The following is a 17,251-nucleotide window of genomic DNA, read 5'->3' as shown; positions in this document are numbered from 1 at the left end:
AAATACAACGAATTTTCAACGTAGGCTGCTGTAAGGGTAGCAGTTAAATGCAAGGCGTTATACATAAGTATGTCATACATATTAGCTAAATGCAACCACTAGATGATACCATATTGCCATGTGGTAAGTGTCCCCGTGGGTGGAAGTCCAATGAGGGGAGTTCATGCAAGCCAATTGGGCCAGGTCCCCCCAAGTCCTTGGTAGTGAGTGTTACAAATCGGGCTGCCAGTCCAAGAGGCTGGTTTAGCCTATGCCGCCTATGCCGCTGCTAGGTAGGGCCATAGCGCGGTCCAGTAGGATGGAATAGATGTCACCGTCGTCTTGGTTAATCCTCAAGAGTGCAAGGTTGGGGTGCCGCCTTATTCAGGCTTGTTTTACCCCTCTGATATGCTGGGACTCGTTTTGTCATAGGTCACTTGTTTCTTCGTCGTGAGTCGGGCAGGCACTCATGTGGGAGGCTGGCTTTTACGTGGGTTTGGGCCGGACGGTTCATCAGTACCTCCAGTTTGCGCCATAGTTCGTGAAAGAGTCTCTCCAGCCTGGCCTCGTATCCCAGTTCAGCCGCTGTTTCGCCGAGTGTCCACGTGGCTTGCACTGCCCCCTTAGTCACTCGGTTCTGGTAATCGCCTGTGTGTGGATCGTGACCAGCCTCATGTTGTGTGTGATGGACCGGGATATCCCCCCCGGTCCGGTGGGGGGGGGGTTGCGGGGCCCCGAGTGGTCCTGTCAGCAGGGGAGACAAGGGACGGAAGGTCGGCCGCCTCCTCCGCCCGAGGCCTCCGCTAGGCCGCACCCCGTCTTTGACGGTCGGCCTTCCGCTGGTCCATGTCGGAACACTCCAGCCGTCATCTAAGGTCGGTAAGCCCATAGTTGGGTCAGTTTGTGTGTGGCAGGAGTCCCAGTGAGTCACTTGAGAGAGTAAGTTAGTAGGGAGCTCCTGCAGAGTGCGAACATCCACCATGCCAGTCAGGTCCAAAATGAAACCCCCCTAATCAGATTTTTTTTCAAATACTCAATCTCCATTTAAACACACTCTTGCATTCACCATTCACGGATTATAGCTCCAAGCCTAAAGAATTTCTACCGAGAGGTGATAAACATGCTGGTTTAATTTAATATAATTTACATTAATACATTTTTATAAAAGAAGAAATACACCTGGATAATGCTGATCGGATTTCAAACCTTTGAAATCATATTTAGCTGAGGAAATATACAGTTCCACATCCCATACATGAAGGTGGAATAATTTGCCAAGTTTAGCATTTAGAAAGGATCTATACTTTTAAGCTGGCACTTCGGATGCAGCCGAAGTGCTGAAGTAGTCTAAGTGGACGCCATTCGACAAACGAAAACGTGGCAGCGGCCATTTTAATCCAGCCACATGCGGTCAGCTGTGTTTTGCCGTCGAGTTCATAGAACTAAAATCGGATACTCGACGGCACGAACACCGCTGACGATTTACCTTCTTTGGAACTTTCCCATTCGAATGGAGTCAAACAGCGTTCGACAATTCTAACGCCGCATTAACACTGGTATTTGCACGAATGGCACCTGTTCATGCATTCAAATCACATTTGCATTGGGATGAATAGACCGGCTGCACAGTCCAAATCTATGGAACGGTTTTGGGCATGAAAAATGTGCGTGCGGTTGGTCAAAATATGACTTCCAGCTAACTCCCAAATTGCTGAAGGGATTTCAATGATTTTTGGTTGTTTGTTCCCTATGAATGCTGATTCAGAAAATGTAGGTTGTATGCAAATGTGATGTATAGTTTTAAAGTTAGAGAAATTGGGTAAAAATGTGTGTTTAATCTGTACGGCTAATTATGTTATCTCTCAGGCTAAGGGGAGAGGATGTGTGGGTTGTAACCAGTTGGTGATTGGATAATTCCTAATTGTCTGTGGGTGTCTCCCTTGCATGGGAGAATTGCATAAAAGCAGAGTATGTGTCATTAAACCTCAGTTCTACTTCACCATCAATTTAGAGTCCTGTCTATTAATGGGGGAATCTGCTACAAGGGATTGCTATGCTCTGCATATTCCCTTGCATAATCACGCAACTTGTGTAGGAGCTTGTTCCTTCACTCTCTGGGGAAAGAAAGGTTAACCCACTGGAACCTGGAGCCTTGTCGTGGGTCCAGGGTGAATAGGAGACGGCGAGACCCCAACCAAGCTACGGCGGTTCATGGGGTCTGTAGTACTTACAGTGTCAAGTGGAGTGCTTGGAGCCCTCGAGCAGCACTAGGAGCATCCTTCAACGGAGGTACACAGTCAGGGTGCCAGGTGATCTGTTACAAAGAGCATCCTTCAACGGAGGTACCCAGTCAGGGTGCCAGGTGATCTGTTACAAACATGTATAGCTTGGAGGAAAGATGAGACGGGGGATATGATAGAAACGTTTAAATAAATAAAGGGAATCAACACAGTAAAGGAGGAGACTATATTTAAAAGAAGAAGAACTGCCACAACAAGCAGACAGTCTTAAATTAGAGGAGCAAAGGTTTAAAAATAATTTCAGGAAGCATTACTTTACTGAGAGGGTAGTGGATGCATGGAATAGTCTTCCAGCTGAAGTGGTAGAGGTTAACACAGTGAGGGAGTTTAAAGGACCACTATAGTGCCAGGAAAACATACTAGTTTTCCTGGCACTATAGTGCCCTGAGGGTGCCCCCACCCTCACGGACCCTCTCCCTCCGGGCTCTGGGGAAGGGAAGGGGTAAACTTGCCTCTTTCTCCAGCGCCGGGCAGGGAGCTCTCCTCCTCTTCGGCTGAATGTGCATGCGCGGCAGGAGCCGCACGCGCATTCAGCCAGTCCATAGGAAAGCATTCACAATGATTTTCACTGTGAGAAGCACGCAAGCGCCTCTAGCGGCTGTAAAGAGACAGCCACTGGAGGCTGGATTAACACATTTATAAACATAGCAGTTTCTCTGAAACGGCTATGTTTATAAAAAAAAAAAAGGGTCAACCCTAGCTGGACCTGGCACCCAGACCACTTCATTAACCCCTTAAGGACACATGACATGTGTGACATGTCATGATTCCCTTTTATTCCAGAAGTTTGGTCCTTAAGGGGTTAAGCTGAAGTGGTCTGGGTGACTATAGTGGTCCTTTAAGCATGCACGGGATACGCATAAGACTCTTCTAGACTTAAGATAAGGCCAGGGACTAATTAAAAGTATTTTGAAATATTGGACACACTAGATGGGCCGAATGGTTCTTATCTGCCGTCACATTCTATGTTTCTATGGAAAAGGCTGAAATTTTAAATACCGTATATACTCGAGTATAAGCCGACCCGAATATAAGCCGAGGCCCCTAATTTTACCCCAAAAAACTGGGAAAACTTATTGACTCGAGTATAAGACTAGGGTGGGAAATGCAGCAGCTACTGGTAAATTTCTAAATAAAATTAGATCCTAAAAAAATTATATTAATTGAATATTTATTTCCAGTGTGTGTATATAATGCATGCAGTGTGTGTGTATGAATGCACTGTGTGTATGAGTGCAGCGTGTGTGTATGAGTGCAGCGTGTGTATGAATGCAGTGTGTGTATGAATGCAGTGTGTGTGTATGAGTGCAGTGTGTGTGTGTGTATGAATGCAGTGTGTGTGTATGAATGCAGTGTGTGTATGAGTGCAGTGTGTGTGTATATGAGTGCAGTGTGTGTGTATATGAGTGCAGCGTGTGTGTATGAGTGCAGTGTGTATGAATGCAGTGTGTGTATGAATGCAGTGTGTGTGTATGAATGCAGTGTGTGTATGAATGCAGTGTGTGTATGAATGCAGTGTGTGTATGAATGCAGTGTGTGTGTGTGTGTATGAGTGCAGTGTGTATGAATGCAGTGTGTATAAATGCAGTGTGTATGAATGCAGTGTGTATGAGTGCAGTGTGTGTATGAATGCTGTGTGTATGAATGCAGTGTGTGTGTATGTGTGTATGAATGCAGTGTGTATGAATGCAGTGTGTATGAATGCAGTGTGTGTATGAATGCAGTGTGTGTATGAATGCAGTGTGTGTATGAATGCAGTGTGTGTGTATGAGTGCAGTGTGTGTATGAGTGCAGTGTGTGTATGAGTGCAGTGTGTGTATGAGTGCAGTGTGTGAATGAATGCAGTGTGTGTGTGTGTGTGTATGAGTGCAGTGTGTGTGTGTGTGTGTGTGTTGCAGAGCCTTGGGGGGGGGATTTTATTATTTTTTTTACATTACTTTAATATTTTTTTTCATTATTTTTTTTTATTTACTTATTATTTTTTTTAATTATTTTCATATTTTATTATTATTATTTATTATTTGTAATATTATTTTTTGTTTTAATTAGTATTTTATTATTAATTTATTTTTGTTTCGTCCCCCCTCCCTGCTTGATAGCTGGCCAGGGAGGGGGGCTCCTTCCCTGGTGGTCCAGTGGATGGGCACTGTGTAGGAGGGGGCTGTGGGGGCTGTGAGAGAGTGTTACTTATCTTTCCTGCAGCTCCTGTCAGCTCCCTCCTCCTCCGCCGGTCCGTTCAGCTCTTCTGTCAGCTCACAGTGTAAGTCTCGCGAGAGCCGCGGCTCTCGCGAGATTTACACTGGGAGCTGACCGAGGTGCTGAACGGACGGCGCGGAGGAGGAGAGAGCTGACAGGAGCTGCAGGAAAGGTAAGTAACGCTCTCTCACAGCCCCCACAGCCCCTGTCTGTATTATGGCAATGTAAATTGCCATAATACAGACTATTGACTCGAGTATAAGCCGAGTTGGGGTTTTTCAGCACAAAAAATGTGCTGAAAAACTCGGCTTATACTCGAGTATATACGGTAACTATTTTTCGTCAGTATATATTAATATGTAAATGTAAAGATATATGCAAATTATTTCTGGAAAAAAACTTGCAGATAACTTATGATTGGATAACTCGAGACAAGTTGCTACAGCAGTTAAAGAAAATTAATGTAAATAAAGCTCCTGGCCGGACAGTATTCTTAAGGAGCTAAGTGGTGAAATATGTGAACCTTTGTATTTAACCATTCAAGATTCTTTTGTTTCTGGTGTTGTACCGGAGGATTGGAGGAAGGCACATGTTGTTCCTATATTTAAAAAGGGTTCAAAGTCCTTGCCTGGAAATCATAGACCTGTGCGCTTAACTTCAGTGACTGGGAAATTATTTGAAGGGCTATTAAGGGATAATATTCAGGAATTAATTGGGAAGAACTTCGTAATTACCAATAATCAGCATGGTTTTATGAAACATAGGTTATGTCAAACTAACCTAATTGCATTCTACAAAGAAATAAGTAGAAGTATAGATCAGGGTGTTGCAGTGCATGTGATCTACTTGGATTTTGCCAAGGCATTTGATACGGTTCCTCACAATAGGTTAGTCTTCAAACTAAAAGAAATTGGTCTAAATCAAGCACAAGGACCATCTTTGCAGCCCAGCGAGCCGCGAGTGTAGGCTGGTGTTAGAGCAGAGTAGGCACCTGCTTTCCCCATATTGCAGTTGCCTACTCTGCTAAAACGTACCAAGCTGGGACGGAGGGCCAGCAAAGTAGCTCAGTGTTCCTGCTCCCTTGCGCACGCTGTCTGAAGTGAAGCCGGGCGCCGGAATAGGACGTCATATTTCGGCACCCGGCATTACACAACTGCGCGAGGGAGCAGTGAGGTGCAGGATGCTCCACATCGGCTCCATAAGGTAAGGAACAATAAAGAAAAGAATGTGTGTGTGTCTGTCAGTGAATGTGTGTCTCTGTGTGTGTGTGTCTTTCAGTGAGTGTGACGAGATCAATCCCGTCACTGTGCATTGAAGGAGCCTGGTTGCCTACCTGCTGCCTTTTGATAATGGACCGGCATTTAAATACTTTATTTTCCTATGCAGAAAGGTCTATTTGTGTATTTCTGCCGGGTGTTCGGTAGATTCTAACTACCGAACAAACAGCCATCTAGTGGCCTCCCTGGAGCCGCGGTTAGCTGGCAGGCGCCGTTAATTGGCCGCACAGAAGCTGGCGAGCGCCGCCAATTGACTGCCCAGAAGCCGCGGCTTAACAAGCGTGTGCCATCAACTGACCACCCAGTAGCTGCGGTAAACCACAGCTTAATTGACTATACTGGGTGGCCGCGGCTACGCATACTGAACACTGGATGGCAGCAGTCTGCAGTTCACACGCTGCCAGTTAATTCACGGATTTACTGAATTAACTCATTTAACCCAGATAGCTATGCCATGGAGCCTATTCGTGTAATAAAAGACTTTGGCTCCATGACAATTGAACTGTATGTGTGTGGTCTGAGCGCCACTCAGTAATAATGTGCACTCAGACCTAAGCTATCTTGAGAGATGTTGCATGTCTATATTTTATGTAATAAGTGTAACCTTGTGTATTTTACTGTCTTTTTTACTGCCATGTGCTTAATGGAGTTTTGCCTCTGTCCTTGGAGAGAGCCTTGTCTCGTTCTTGGGGGGGAGGGGGGGATTTATTGTATGCTGTTCCAGTTCGACTGCTAGGAGTGTAAACCTTTCATATGGTTTTTCCTATTCAGCTGTTTACAGCATTCGTATGTTTGAGAGCAACCGTATGCTTCTCTGGTTCGGTGGATTGGTGTCAACAGTAGCTGCCTGTATATCTGGAAGGGAATATCTCCTAAACGGCTGTTAACCCCTTTTATGCCTGGGGTTGCCGTTACAGTGAGTATGTGTGTGTGTCTATCAGTGAGTGTGTGTGTGTCTGTCAGTGTGTCTGTGAGTATGTGTGTGTCAGTGTGTCTGTATGTGTGTGTCTGTGAATATGTGTGTGTGTCAGCGGGAGGATCAGATTTGGCACAGGGTGGTAAAGGAGGGTGCTGTGGTTTATTGGAGGAGGGGCTGGGATTTTGTAAAGGGGGGTGCTGTGGTTTAGTAGAGGGGCATGCTGGGGGGTTATACTGTACTTTTTTAAAATAAAAATACGTTTAATGAAAATGTACGTTTTGGGTTTTTTTTTGCAGCCCACATTAACTTAAACCTTGTTTATGTGGCCCGATCCAGACTGAGTTTGACATGCTTGGTCTAGATGAATATTCTTGTTCTTGGGTAGAACATTGGTTTAAGGATAGAGTACGACGAGTTGTCGTTAATGGTAAATTTTCAGGCTGGACAAAAGTGGTAAGTGGTGTCCCCTCAGGGTTCTTTTTTGGGACCGCTTATTTTTAACATATTTATAAATGATCTTGCAATAGGCATTGCAAGCCATGTTCAGTGTTCGCAGATGACACAAAACTTTGTACAGTAATAAAATGTGAGCTTTGCTGCAGAGGGATTTAGATAGATTGGGGGAATTTAATGTAGAGAAATGCAAATTATGCACTTCGGGGTCGAGAATGCACAAGCAACTTATACACTAAATGGTAGTGAATTAGGGATAACCACATGTAGCGGAGCGGCAATATTAAATTCCACGATCTCCGCTGGTATAGAAGGTAATCCACAGTCAAGCGCCGAAAAGTGAGGAAATATCCCAAATTCCCCCAGTAACCAGACGAAACACAGTTCTGGGAGTCAACTGAGGTTTTTATTCACAGCTCCAGTATTTATGCAAGTTCCCATGCAAGGGGTTTCCCTACTGACATAGCAGGGGTAATACAACAGGGAACTACATGGGGGACTTAACATTCTGAGCATTTCTCCCATCAGGCACTGCTGGACGAGAGGGATACTCCCACTGGAATATACCGTTAAGTGGATTATCCCTCCGTGCAGCAGGAACGGCATTTTACATTTAAATCCATAACTTTCATAATATTCAAGTTATTTAAACAAATGGATGTTCGGTAGATAGTTGGGGTCTGAGCGCACATTTTGTGAGAATACAACTCAGATCCCAGCTAAAACAACCGAACGCCGCACGAAATACACTTTGCCATTGAGTTCGCCTAAAAATACCGAACACCGATGGGGAACCGCAATAGTGAAAGACCGGAGCTCGCCAAGGGCCTGGAAGTCCAGCAGTGTTCGTGCCATCGAGTAGCCGATTTCGGCTCCACGCGCTCGACGACCAAACACCGCTGGTGAGACAAAGGATCCAAGATGGCCGACCGCCGTGTGGTCGGTAGCCGAACGACGGCCACCTAGGAAAGTCTTTAATTAACATTGTTGCAATCGGTTAATGGGTACCACAAGTCCCTCTATGTGTGGGCTATTAGGGGGTAGCTCATTCGGTTCACGAACAGCCCGTAAAGTCGCTGTTCGTGAAACGAAAGACATGAATGTTAGCGGCTTTCGGCTGCAAGCATACGAATTCTATGCAAAAAGCCAGTATAGATCCAGGTTACACATATTTTACAGCGGTTAGTACAGACAACCTTTTGATACATATAGTCAAGCATCCTACAAGTGGCTAGGTTTGCCACACCACAAGTCCCTCTATGTGTGGGCTATTAGGGGGTAGCTCATTCGGTTCACGAACAGCCCGTAAAGTCGCTGTTCGTGAAACGAAAGACATGAATGTTAGCGGCTTTCGGCTGCAAGCATACGAATTCTATGCAAAAAGCCAGTATAGATCCAGGTTACACATATTTTACAGCGGTTAGTACAGACAACCTTTTGATACATATAGTCAAGCATCCTACAAGTGGCTAGGTTTGCCACACCACACATGAGAACAATTTGGGAATTGTCATAGACAACAAATTAGGTAGCAATATGTGTGGCTTGGCTTGCACACGCTAGCAACTACTCAGAACGTGGGCCTGGCAGGCAAACCGACACTGGCAAAATGGCGGCAAAATGGCTTGCACCCTTACAACCCCTGCACGAGCGCCTAGATGCACTGTTCAGGAGATTCTGGGAGAAATTGGAGAGCAGGGAGGCCCAACTCACCCCCACTCCTCGCAGGTTGGTGCTGCTGGACAAATCAGGAGGGCGGAGAGGGCAGATCCCAGGCAAGGCCGGCCTAACGCTAAGGGCGGCATGCCCATTTGGGCCGAGGGTCACCAGGAGACTACCTCCGGGACACCGACCACACCGCAGGAAAGCCACCCGCCGCCGGCGGCGGATGACCACCTGGGCCTTCCTCAGCGCCCATAAAGGGAAAGACCCGGCCTCAAGAAGTCCCCGAGTCTGTGGCCACGTGGTGTCGACCCTCAATAACGCCTGGAGCCGGGGGAAAAAACCCTCGCCACACACAACCCTTCCCCATGCCTCAAAAATCACGGATGACCACCACTGCAACTCCCAGCAGGACCATCCAAGCAGACGGCACCACCCTCCCTAACAAGGACCCAAGACCCATAGACCAGCGCGGCACAAACCTACATCTCAGGGTTCAAGCTGCAAACCGAGACGCTGTGCAGGAGGAACCCTCACCACCACTGACCGAACGTCTGAAACCGGCCTCATGAATGGGCATAGGCTAATCAGGTTAACCTGGACTACCTACGCGGCTCCAATATGCCACATAAGGACTTGAACGTTCATAATTGACCTACTGGCTGCTGTAACGTATCCCACAGCATACCACTTGTTATTTCTTCTTTAGTGCATTGTCTCTCGCCTGTTAACTATAACCAAACCCAAAGGCCTAGCAAAGTGTACACTTATGTTACCACACTGATAGTAACTTTAGCCAGGCAGTTACTCATTCTACTATTGCGTTAAGTTCACCAAAGTGCATATGCAATGTATAAGCCTCACTAAACTTAATCTGGCCTTTTAATCTTGTTTCAGGGATAACGACTGCTAAGCAAGGCCTTTGCAGTATACTGTTAACCGTTCTATGCCTGCATTCATGTTTAACTCCTATGACTTCTCTTTAGATGAGCATGACTAGCCAGGTTGTTATTACTATGTTTAGCATAATCATAAACGCTTAAGGGCACTAACCATTATTGTATACATGACTAGTCTAGCATGTTAGGGTGTTCGCTACACACTTATACCTACCAAGATTGCTTGGCTCACTTACTTCGTATTATAGCATATTTTAATTCATTTAACTCCTGATGATTCAATCGCTTAGTGTAAACTACTTTTATAACTGTTATTTTATGCGTGCTATTGATCTACTGAAAAGCTTGCTTAATATAAAATATAAAATGAGGCTGTCCTTTATAGGAGATGTACTGCTGTGTTAAAGCGATCCCACTTTGTACAAATACTGTGCATCCCCTCTTCTTTATTCTGTACCCCATTTAACTTCTGCCTCAAAAAAAGAAAGATTGACAAAAAAAAAAATATATATATATATATATATATATATATATATGTATGCGCCACTCCATAAGTATATATATATACACATATATATTGCAAACTGCACATTAAATAATGATCAACACTCCACACCTTCTATGTGCAACTGTGTCAAAAGCCTTACTGAAATCTAGGTAAGCAATTTCTACTGCACCACCCTGATCTAAAATTTTAGTTACCCAATCAAAAAAATCAATAAGATTAGTTTGGCAAGATCTCCCTTGTAAGAAATTGATATGCCAAACTGCAATATTGTATCTAACTTTCTGTGTATGTGACTGGTTTCACAAGTTGGGGTAATTTCCTTGATAACAGTGTGATAAGGATCAAAGCTTTCAGTTGCATTTTACACCACCAGCTAAAACAAAAGCTTACATCCTTCCAGTATTCCATGTATGTTATCAGAAGACCAAAGTAATTAACATCTAGGTGTAGCCATGGAATTGTGTGTTTTCCCTAGCTGTCTAAACTACCCAGAAACCAACCCTAACTGGTCACTTCTTTCAGAACGTTACAGTATAGCTGGAGGGAAGAGATCAAAGTGTAAAAAAGTGTTTACTTGTGTAAAGACAGAACTCTCTGGAGAAAGAGGGCGGGATAAACCACTTTTGGGAGGGAAAAGGGATTCTGGGACTTGTAGTTTATTACTCCAAGAATCAGTCTTTAAAAGGACAACATCCAAGGAAGGCTCTCTCTCTTTGTCTCTTTGGAGAGGACAGCACAGCAAGCAGGGCCATGGTGAACTGATAGTCTGTCCCAGATTATCCAAGATGAAGGCGCAAGGGGAAGACCTCAAGTATTGCCCTTTTATTGTGCATCTTTTGATTATGCACTGGATATATTGTATAATGTATATTGTGTATATCCTTTTAAAATCTAACAGTATCCTTAAATTAAAATATACAATACATTTTATTATACACTTGTGTTTATGTCTTATTTGTCACACATTCCCTAAAAGAATATCCTTGTAAGAGGGTCATAATTTCTTAGACCCTGAAGTAAACCCATGTTGTCTCTGATCTTGAAATCCATGTGGTTTTAGATGTTCAACAATCCTATCCTTTAACATGGTTTCCATTACTTTCCCCACTACTGAAGTAAGGCTTATTGGCCTATAGTTGCCCGACTCCTCCCTACTATCTTTCTTGTGATTCGCTAACTTCCAATCTTCTGGGACTACTCATGTTAACAATGATTGGTTAAATAAATCTGGTTTTGCTAGTACACCACTAAGTTCTTTTAATAACTTTGGGTGTATCGCATCAGGCCCCATCGACTTATTTGTCTTTACTTTTGACAGTTGAAATAGAACCTCTTCCTCTGTAAACTCACATGTAATAAATGACTCATTTGTCCTTTTTCCTAACTGAGGCCCCTTTCCTTCATTTTCATCTATAAATACTGAACAAAAATATTCATTGAGGCAATCAGCGAGACCTTTATCCTCTTCTACATACATTCCTTATTTAGTTTTTAATCTAACTAATGCTTGTTTTACTTTCCTTTTCTCATTTATGTATCTAAAACATGTTTTATCGCCCTTTTTTACTGACTGTGCTATTTTCTCTTCTGTGTGTGCTTTGGAGGCTCTTATGACTTGCTTAGCCTCTTTCTGTCTAATCTTAAAGATCTGTCTTCCTCATTCTGGTTTTTTTATAATTACTAAATGCTAACCTTTTTTTTTTTCAGCAGTGCAACTTCTAAATAATCCCATTTCTCCTGGACTCCATTTAAACTGCTCCAGTCTAACAAGGACTCCTTTACGCATATTCTAATTTTAGAAAAGTCTGTTTTTCTAAAGTCTAACTTTTGTTTTTGTATGGTGTGACTCAGTCACTGTTCTTATATTAAACCACACTGACTGGTGATCGCTGGATCCTAAACTTTCACCTACAGTAATATCTGATACCAAATCTCCATTTGTAAAACACTAAATCTAGTATGGCCTCCTTACGGGTTGGTTCCTCAACAAGTTGTTTCAGAGACAATCCCAGTAAGAGTACCCTGGTATTGCTATGTCCCAGTCATTTTTCTCATTATACCATGTCTCAGTAACAGTGACTAAATCTACATTCTCAGTTGCCATTATTGCCACACGTTCATGGATCTTATTCCCTAAACTGCGAGCATTTGTAGACATGACTCTAAGCGTATCATTTTTTAACACACTTTTTACAGTTACTTTCTGTTTTTGGGGGGCAATTGGATTGATGTTTTATCACCCTTTTGTCCCCCCCTACTAGTTTAAATACTTCTTAGCAAAACCTCTGAACTGCTCGCTGAGAACATTTGTTCCCTTTTGAGAAAGATGCAAACCATCTTTTTTGTACAGTTCATTTCTATTCCAAATAGTGCTACCATGAGAAACAAAGCCAAATCCTTGCTCTCTTCACCATTCACCAAGCCACAAGTTAAACCTGTCGTTCTGAGTGTTATATACAGGCAGAACTTCAGAGAATGACAGTATGGAAGCAACCTGCCGTATATCATTGACAAGAACACAAAACCCTTCCTTTACCTCAGAAACCTGTCTTATGTAAAGACACAGACTGTGCAGTATGCCTTTTGTCCACATCTCTAAGTCTACCAGATCCTACAGTAATCCATCTGCCATTCCTAGGACTTCTCTGCAGCAGTGGCTTTGCAGCAATTCCAGCGTGAGATTGTTTACCAGATAATTTACAAATCTCCGACTTCAAAAATGCAATCTCCTGGGGGCCTGACTGCTGAACTGAGCAGACGTGTCTACAGAGAGCTCTGGCACAAAACAGCTTAAAATCAGCCATAACCAACAAAACACGTGAAATTTGGGGCTCTACACAACTGTGGTCTGTCGCTGAATCGAGTGGGAACTCATGAAACCCCACTTTGTGATTTTATATCAAGTTATCCCACATCGTATACATGCGGCCTAGAGCAGACTGAGGCCTAAGAGCCGGGAGAGATGGACGATCTTCCGACCTGGGGACCTCTAAGAGCAACGACCCTGCTGGCACCCCGCATCCCCCCCCCCATGACCGGTGGGGGTTATCCCTGTCCCTGCTAGGGAAGCTTGCATACCTCCTATGAGGGTGTCCTACCGGAACAAAACAGGCAGGCCGAACACAAGATGGCCGCCAAGCCACAACATCCACAGTCTCAGGGGGAATCGGAGCCTTTAGACATGGAAAGCCTGCTTCGAGTTGTGGTTTGACCGTGTATGCCGGGAGTTCTGGCAGCGCCTGGAACACAGAGCCACCCTTCGTAACTCACCTGCTGCACCCGAGGTTAAGAGCAAGGTGCCAGCCCATCGATCCAACGCCGGGTCGCAACTCAACATGGCGGCATGCCCACCCCGCCATAGGCCCCATCTCCACTCACCAAAGCGTGCTGCAGCAGCTTGACCACACATAACCTCCGACCAAGCCAACTCATTCCCGCCTCCCCGGGAGACTCCACGGAGGAAGGCGAATCATCGCCCACAAGCTGCTCTCTCGGTTGGTGCGCTCCAGGCAACAACGAACACAAGCACGACGAAAGACCAGAGGCCCGGACCAGAATGGGGAACTTCACTACCTGTCCGCTGGCTGGAGGCAGGTACAAGCAGGCACTGGTGGCTGGGGGCGACCCCATACACTGAAAGAAGGAATCCGGTTTTCCAGTAATAGCAACCTACACAGGTCCAGCCATCGCAAAGTCTGCACACCAGGTTTCGGCAACCACCACTTTGCGATCAGACGTATCCACGCGGGAGTCCCAACAAGCCTGCCACAGAAGTTACAGCACAGGGACTTTACTCAACCCACACAGGGAATCGGCTAAGGAAGAGTGTGGTCCAGGACTTTGTCTCCGGTACCATGCCTTTTCAATCCTCCCATACTGGTACCTAAAGAACACTTGTTATGCTTTTACAGCAGCCTGAATGTTTATATGCCAGTCCAGTTGTTCCAGCATGCCAGCTGGTGCCCCTGCCGGTATACAATAATGAACCGTATGTCCCATTGTTAGACTGTTTTGTTTTGCCTCTTAGTTAACAAGCCAGGATGACCCAAATATGGAAGTTGTTTAATTGTTTAATTTCTAGCTTAAGAGGGTCACATTAATATACCACCAATGTAATATCTGCCGTAACCTCACAAATGACACCCAGCGGTCACTGAGCTACAAAATTAATACTTATAGTTTAGCATGTTACGAGACTTATTCCTTGACAGCGTTATGGTCAGCTTACTCAATATATCTAAAATGTGTTAACTGTCATCCCACTAGCTGACATAACGTGACTGCTTGTTTATTACTCCTAAAAAAAATATGCGCTTAATTGATGCCTACTCGTTTGATATTTTCATGTAAAATAAATACAAATGTGCCAGCTAATCTGTCACGATCTGTAATGTTATGTTCAAGCTTGCTGATGCTCTTGTGACTCTTCACGCTTAATGTCAATCTATGCACAAGAAAAATAAAGAATTAAAAAAAAAATGCAATCTCCTGCTGCAATATAGAGAACTGTCTACAGATTAGACAACAACCAAACCTCCAAAAAGTGGAACGATAAACAAATGCACAACAACTATTACACTGAACTGTCTGCCATTTCTTACCTTCTTACCTTTTTTCTTTAAACTTCTGTGTACCTCAGACTACCTCCAATTTATCTCCAGAATATCTCCAAATACACTTTGAAACAGCTGCCAAGCTCTATTAGCCAAGCTAATATCTACAGCACTTATATACACTCCTAAAGGTACCACCCACTAGGAATGTTTAACACCTGGGTAGGCCTATGCTAATGTGCAAACAATAGCTAATTAATTAGCAATCAATAGCAAGTATTTAACTAATCAAATCGTAACCTTTTCCTACAGATGAATCTTACCTGTAACAGTAAAAAAGAAAACTCTTAGCAAAATCTTAGACAGTTAAAGCTTCTGTAAAACTCTCCAGAATATCTCCAAATACACTTTGTAGCAGCACTTAGAAGCAGCTGCCAAGTATTCCACCTTATGTGTTGAGCTACTTCTCGTTTAGGCACTATAGAGTATCACTCATTATCTCTGGAAAGAGGTTTTTTTCTGTTTTTGTTAACGTTGCAGGGAACAGTTTGACTTTTTCTACATTTATCTTCTTGTAATCAAGCAGCAACATCTTTTTAGATATTCAGCCAGTAATAATTTAGACTTAAATATTGCATAGGCTTTCTCCACCATTAAATGTAGGACATTAGCTAATCCTGAGATGTTTGTTTGTCACATCAGAGTTCCAATAATTGAATCCGTTTGTCTTGCAGCCTTAAGATTTATATTTATTCAAACGTACACGACGTCCGAAAAAAACAGTTTTTGCACATATCTGTACCAACACAGGCAATATGTATGCACTTCAAGTTAATATTCATTTTTGATGTTACATATTGGTGGTGAATATATATCTGCAAAAATATTTTATATGTCTAAGAAAACAGTTAATTAGGAGGTGTACACATAAGGATCATGTTATTTATTCTTTCAAAAATGTGTAAAAAGGGTTGTAGCTTAATAACCATTCTATCCAATCTATGATTAAAGCCATACATTATAAAAATGGTTAACTTGTTTTCTTTGTTTTTTACTGTATGTATTAGGGCTGATGTGTACTATGGTCGTTGCTGCCACCTGGGAGTAATGGGAGTTTAAGCGCAGGACTTGTGTATTTGTAAGAAATGGTTATACTTGGGGGTAAAATATAAATTACACATATTATTTACACATATATATGTTAAAATGAATACATTCAGAAAGAGGCCCTTCTTAATACACATGGGAGTCTGGCCGGGTCAAAGGTTATAATAACAGCGGGCCTTTATCAATCTATGTGAACAAAAGATCTCTGGCCTCCTATCCCAGTTCATATTTTTATTGGTATGAATAATTTGTAAATACATTTCATGTGTGTGCTGTAGTTTTTTAATAAAAGCTGGAGCTCAGAAATAGTGATCCTACAAGTTGCCATCAAGAATCATGTGTCTTGTCTGTTTGCTGAGGTCTTGGTTGGAATCATGCAAATTTAGGTCAGGCGAAACAACCTTATTCATTGAAGTGTATTACCAGTGGAACATGCTATTTAATATACCCTGTAACAGCCAGAACATTCAACCACAATGTATTCTGAGTTGTATACTGGGTTGCCGGTGAGTGTGCAACCAAGTGAAGCAGAGTTAGCAATGCAGGTTAGGCACATACCGACGATAGCATGGTGGTGCCACAATACCAATGCATTATATGAAGATTGACTGTTACTATCAAAGTTACTATTTATTGTATGAGCATGATAAAAAATAAAATCACAATGCAAGATATTTTATTCTTATGTTAATCCATAGATGCATTATAAAATCACCTCACCTGTGTGAGTTTTGATGACTGACAAGCTTTGATTTACTGGCAAAACATTTCCCACATTTACTACATAAGAAAGGCTTCTCTCCTGTGTGAGTTCTCTGATGACTGACGAGCTTTGCATTTGTGCGGAAAAAAAATGTACATTCAGAACATGAGAACGGCTTCTCTCCTGTGTGAATTCTCTGATGACTGACAAGACTTGAATGTTGCCTAAAACTATTTCCACATTCAGAACATGAGAACGGTTTCTCTCCTGTGTGAGTTCTCTGATGACGGACAAGATTTGAATGTTGCCCAAAACTATTTCCACATTCAGAACATGAGAACGGTTTCTCTCCTGTGTGTGTTCTCTGATGAATGACAAGAACTGCTTTATAGACAAAACATTTTCCACATTCAGAACATGAGAACGGTTTCTCTCCTGTGTGTGTTCTCTGATGACTGACAAGATGTGATTGTCGCCCAAAACATTTTCCACATTCAGAACATGAGAACGGTTTCTCTCCTGTGTGAGTTCTCTGATGACGGACAAGATCTGCTTTATGGACAAAACATTTTCCACATTCAGAACATGTGAACAGTTTCTCTCCTGTGTGAGTTCGCTGATGATGAACAAGCTGCGCTTTGATGACAAAACATTTTCCACATTCAGAACATGTGAACGATTTCTCTCCTGGGTGA

General features: G+C 43.2%; 2 protein-coding genes across 2 annotated transcripts in view; both read right to left on the bottom strand.

Annotated features, from left to right (window-relative positions):
• The window catches only part of LOC134569287 (gastrula zinc finger protein XlCGF17.1-like), a 76,874-nt gene that overhangs the window by 24,803 nt on the left and 34,820 nt on the right, over positions 1–17,251 (bottom strand). The window lies entirely within an intron of this gene.
• The window catches only part of LOC134569286 (zinc finger protein 850-like), a 110,722-nt gene continuing 109,105 nt past the window's right edge, over positions 15,635–17,251 (bottom strand). Inside the window, exon 3 of the mRNA XM_063428203.1 lies at positions 15,635–17,187. Coding sequence (XP_063284273.1) covers positions 16,570–17,187 — 618 coding nt within the window. The 3' untranslated portion in view covers positions 15,635–16,569. The remainder of the gene's footprint in view (positions 17,188–17,251) is intronic.

The sequence above is a fragment of the Pelobates fuscus genome, chromosome 7, assembly GCF_036172605.1.
Source record: "Pelobates fuscus isolate aPelFus1 chromosome 7, aPelFus1.pri, whole genome shotgun sequence".
NCBI classification, from domain to species: domain Eukaryota; kingdom Metazoa; phylum Chordata; class Amphibia; order Anura; family Pelobatidae; genus Pelobates; species Pelobates fuscus.
The sequence above is the reverse complement of the archived record's forward strand: the minus strand, read 5'-3'. Positions and strand labels throughout refer to the sequence as shown.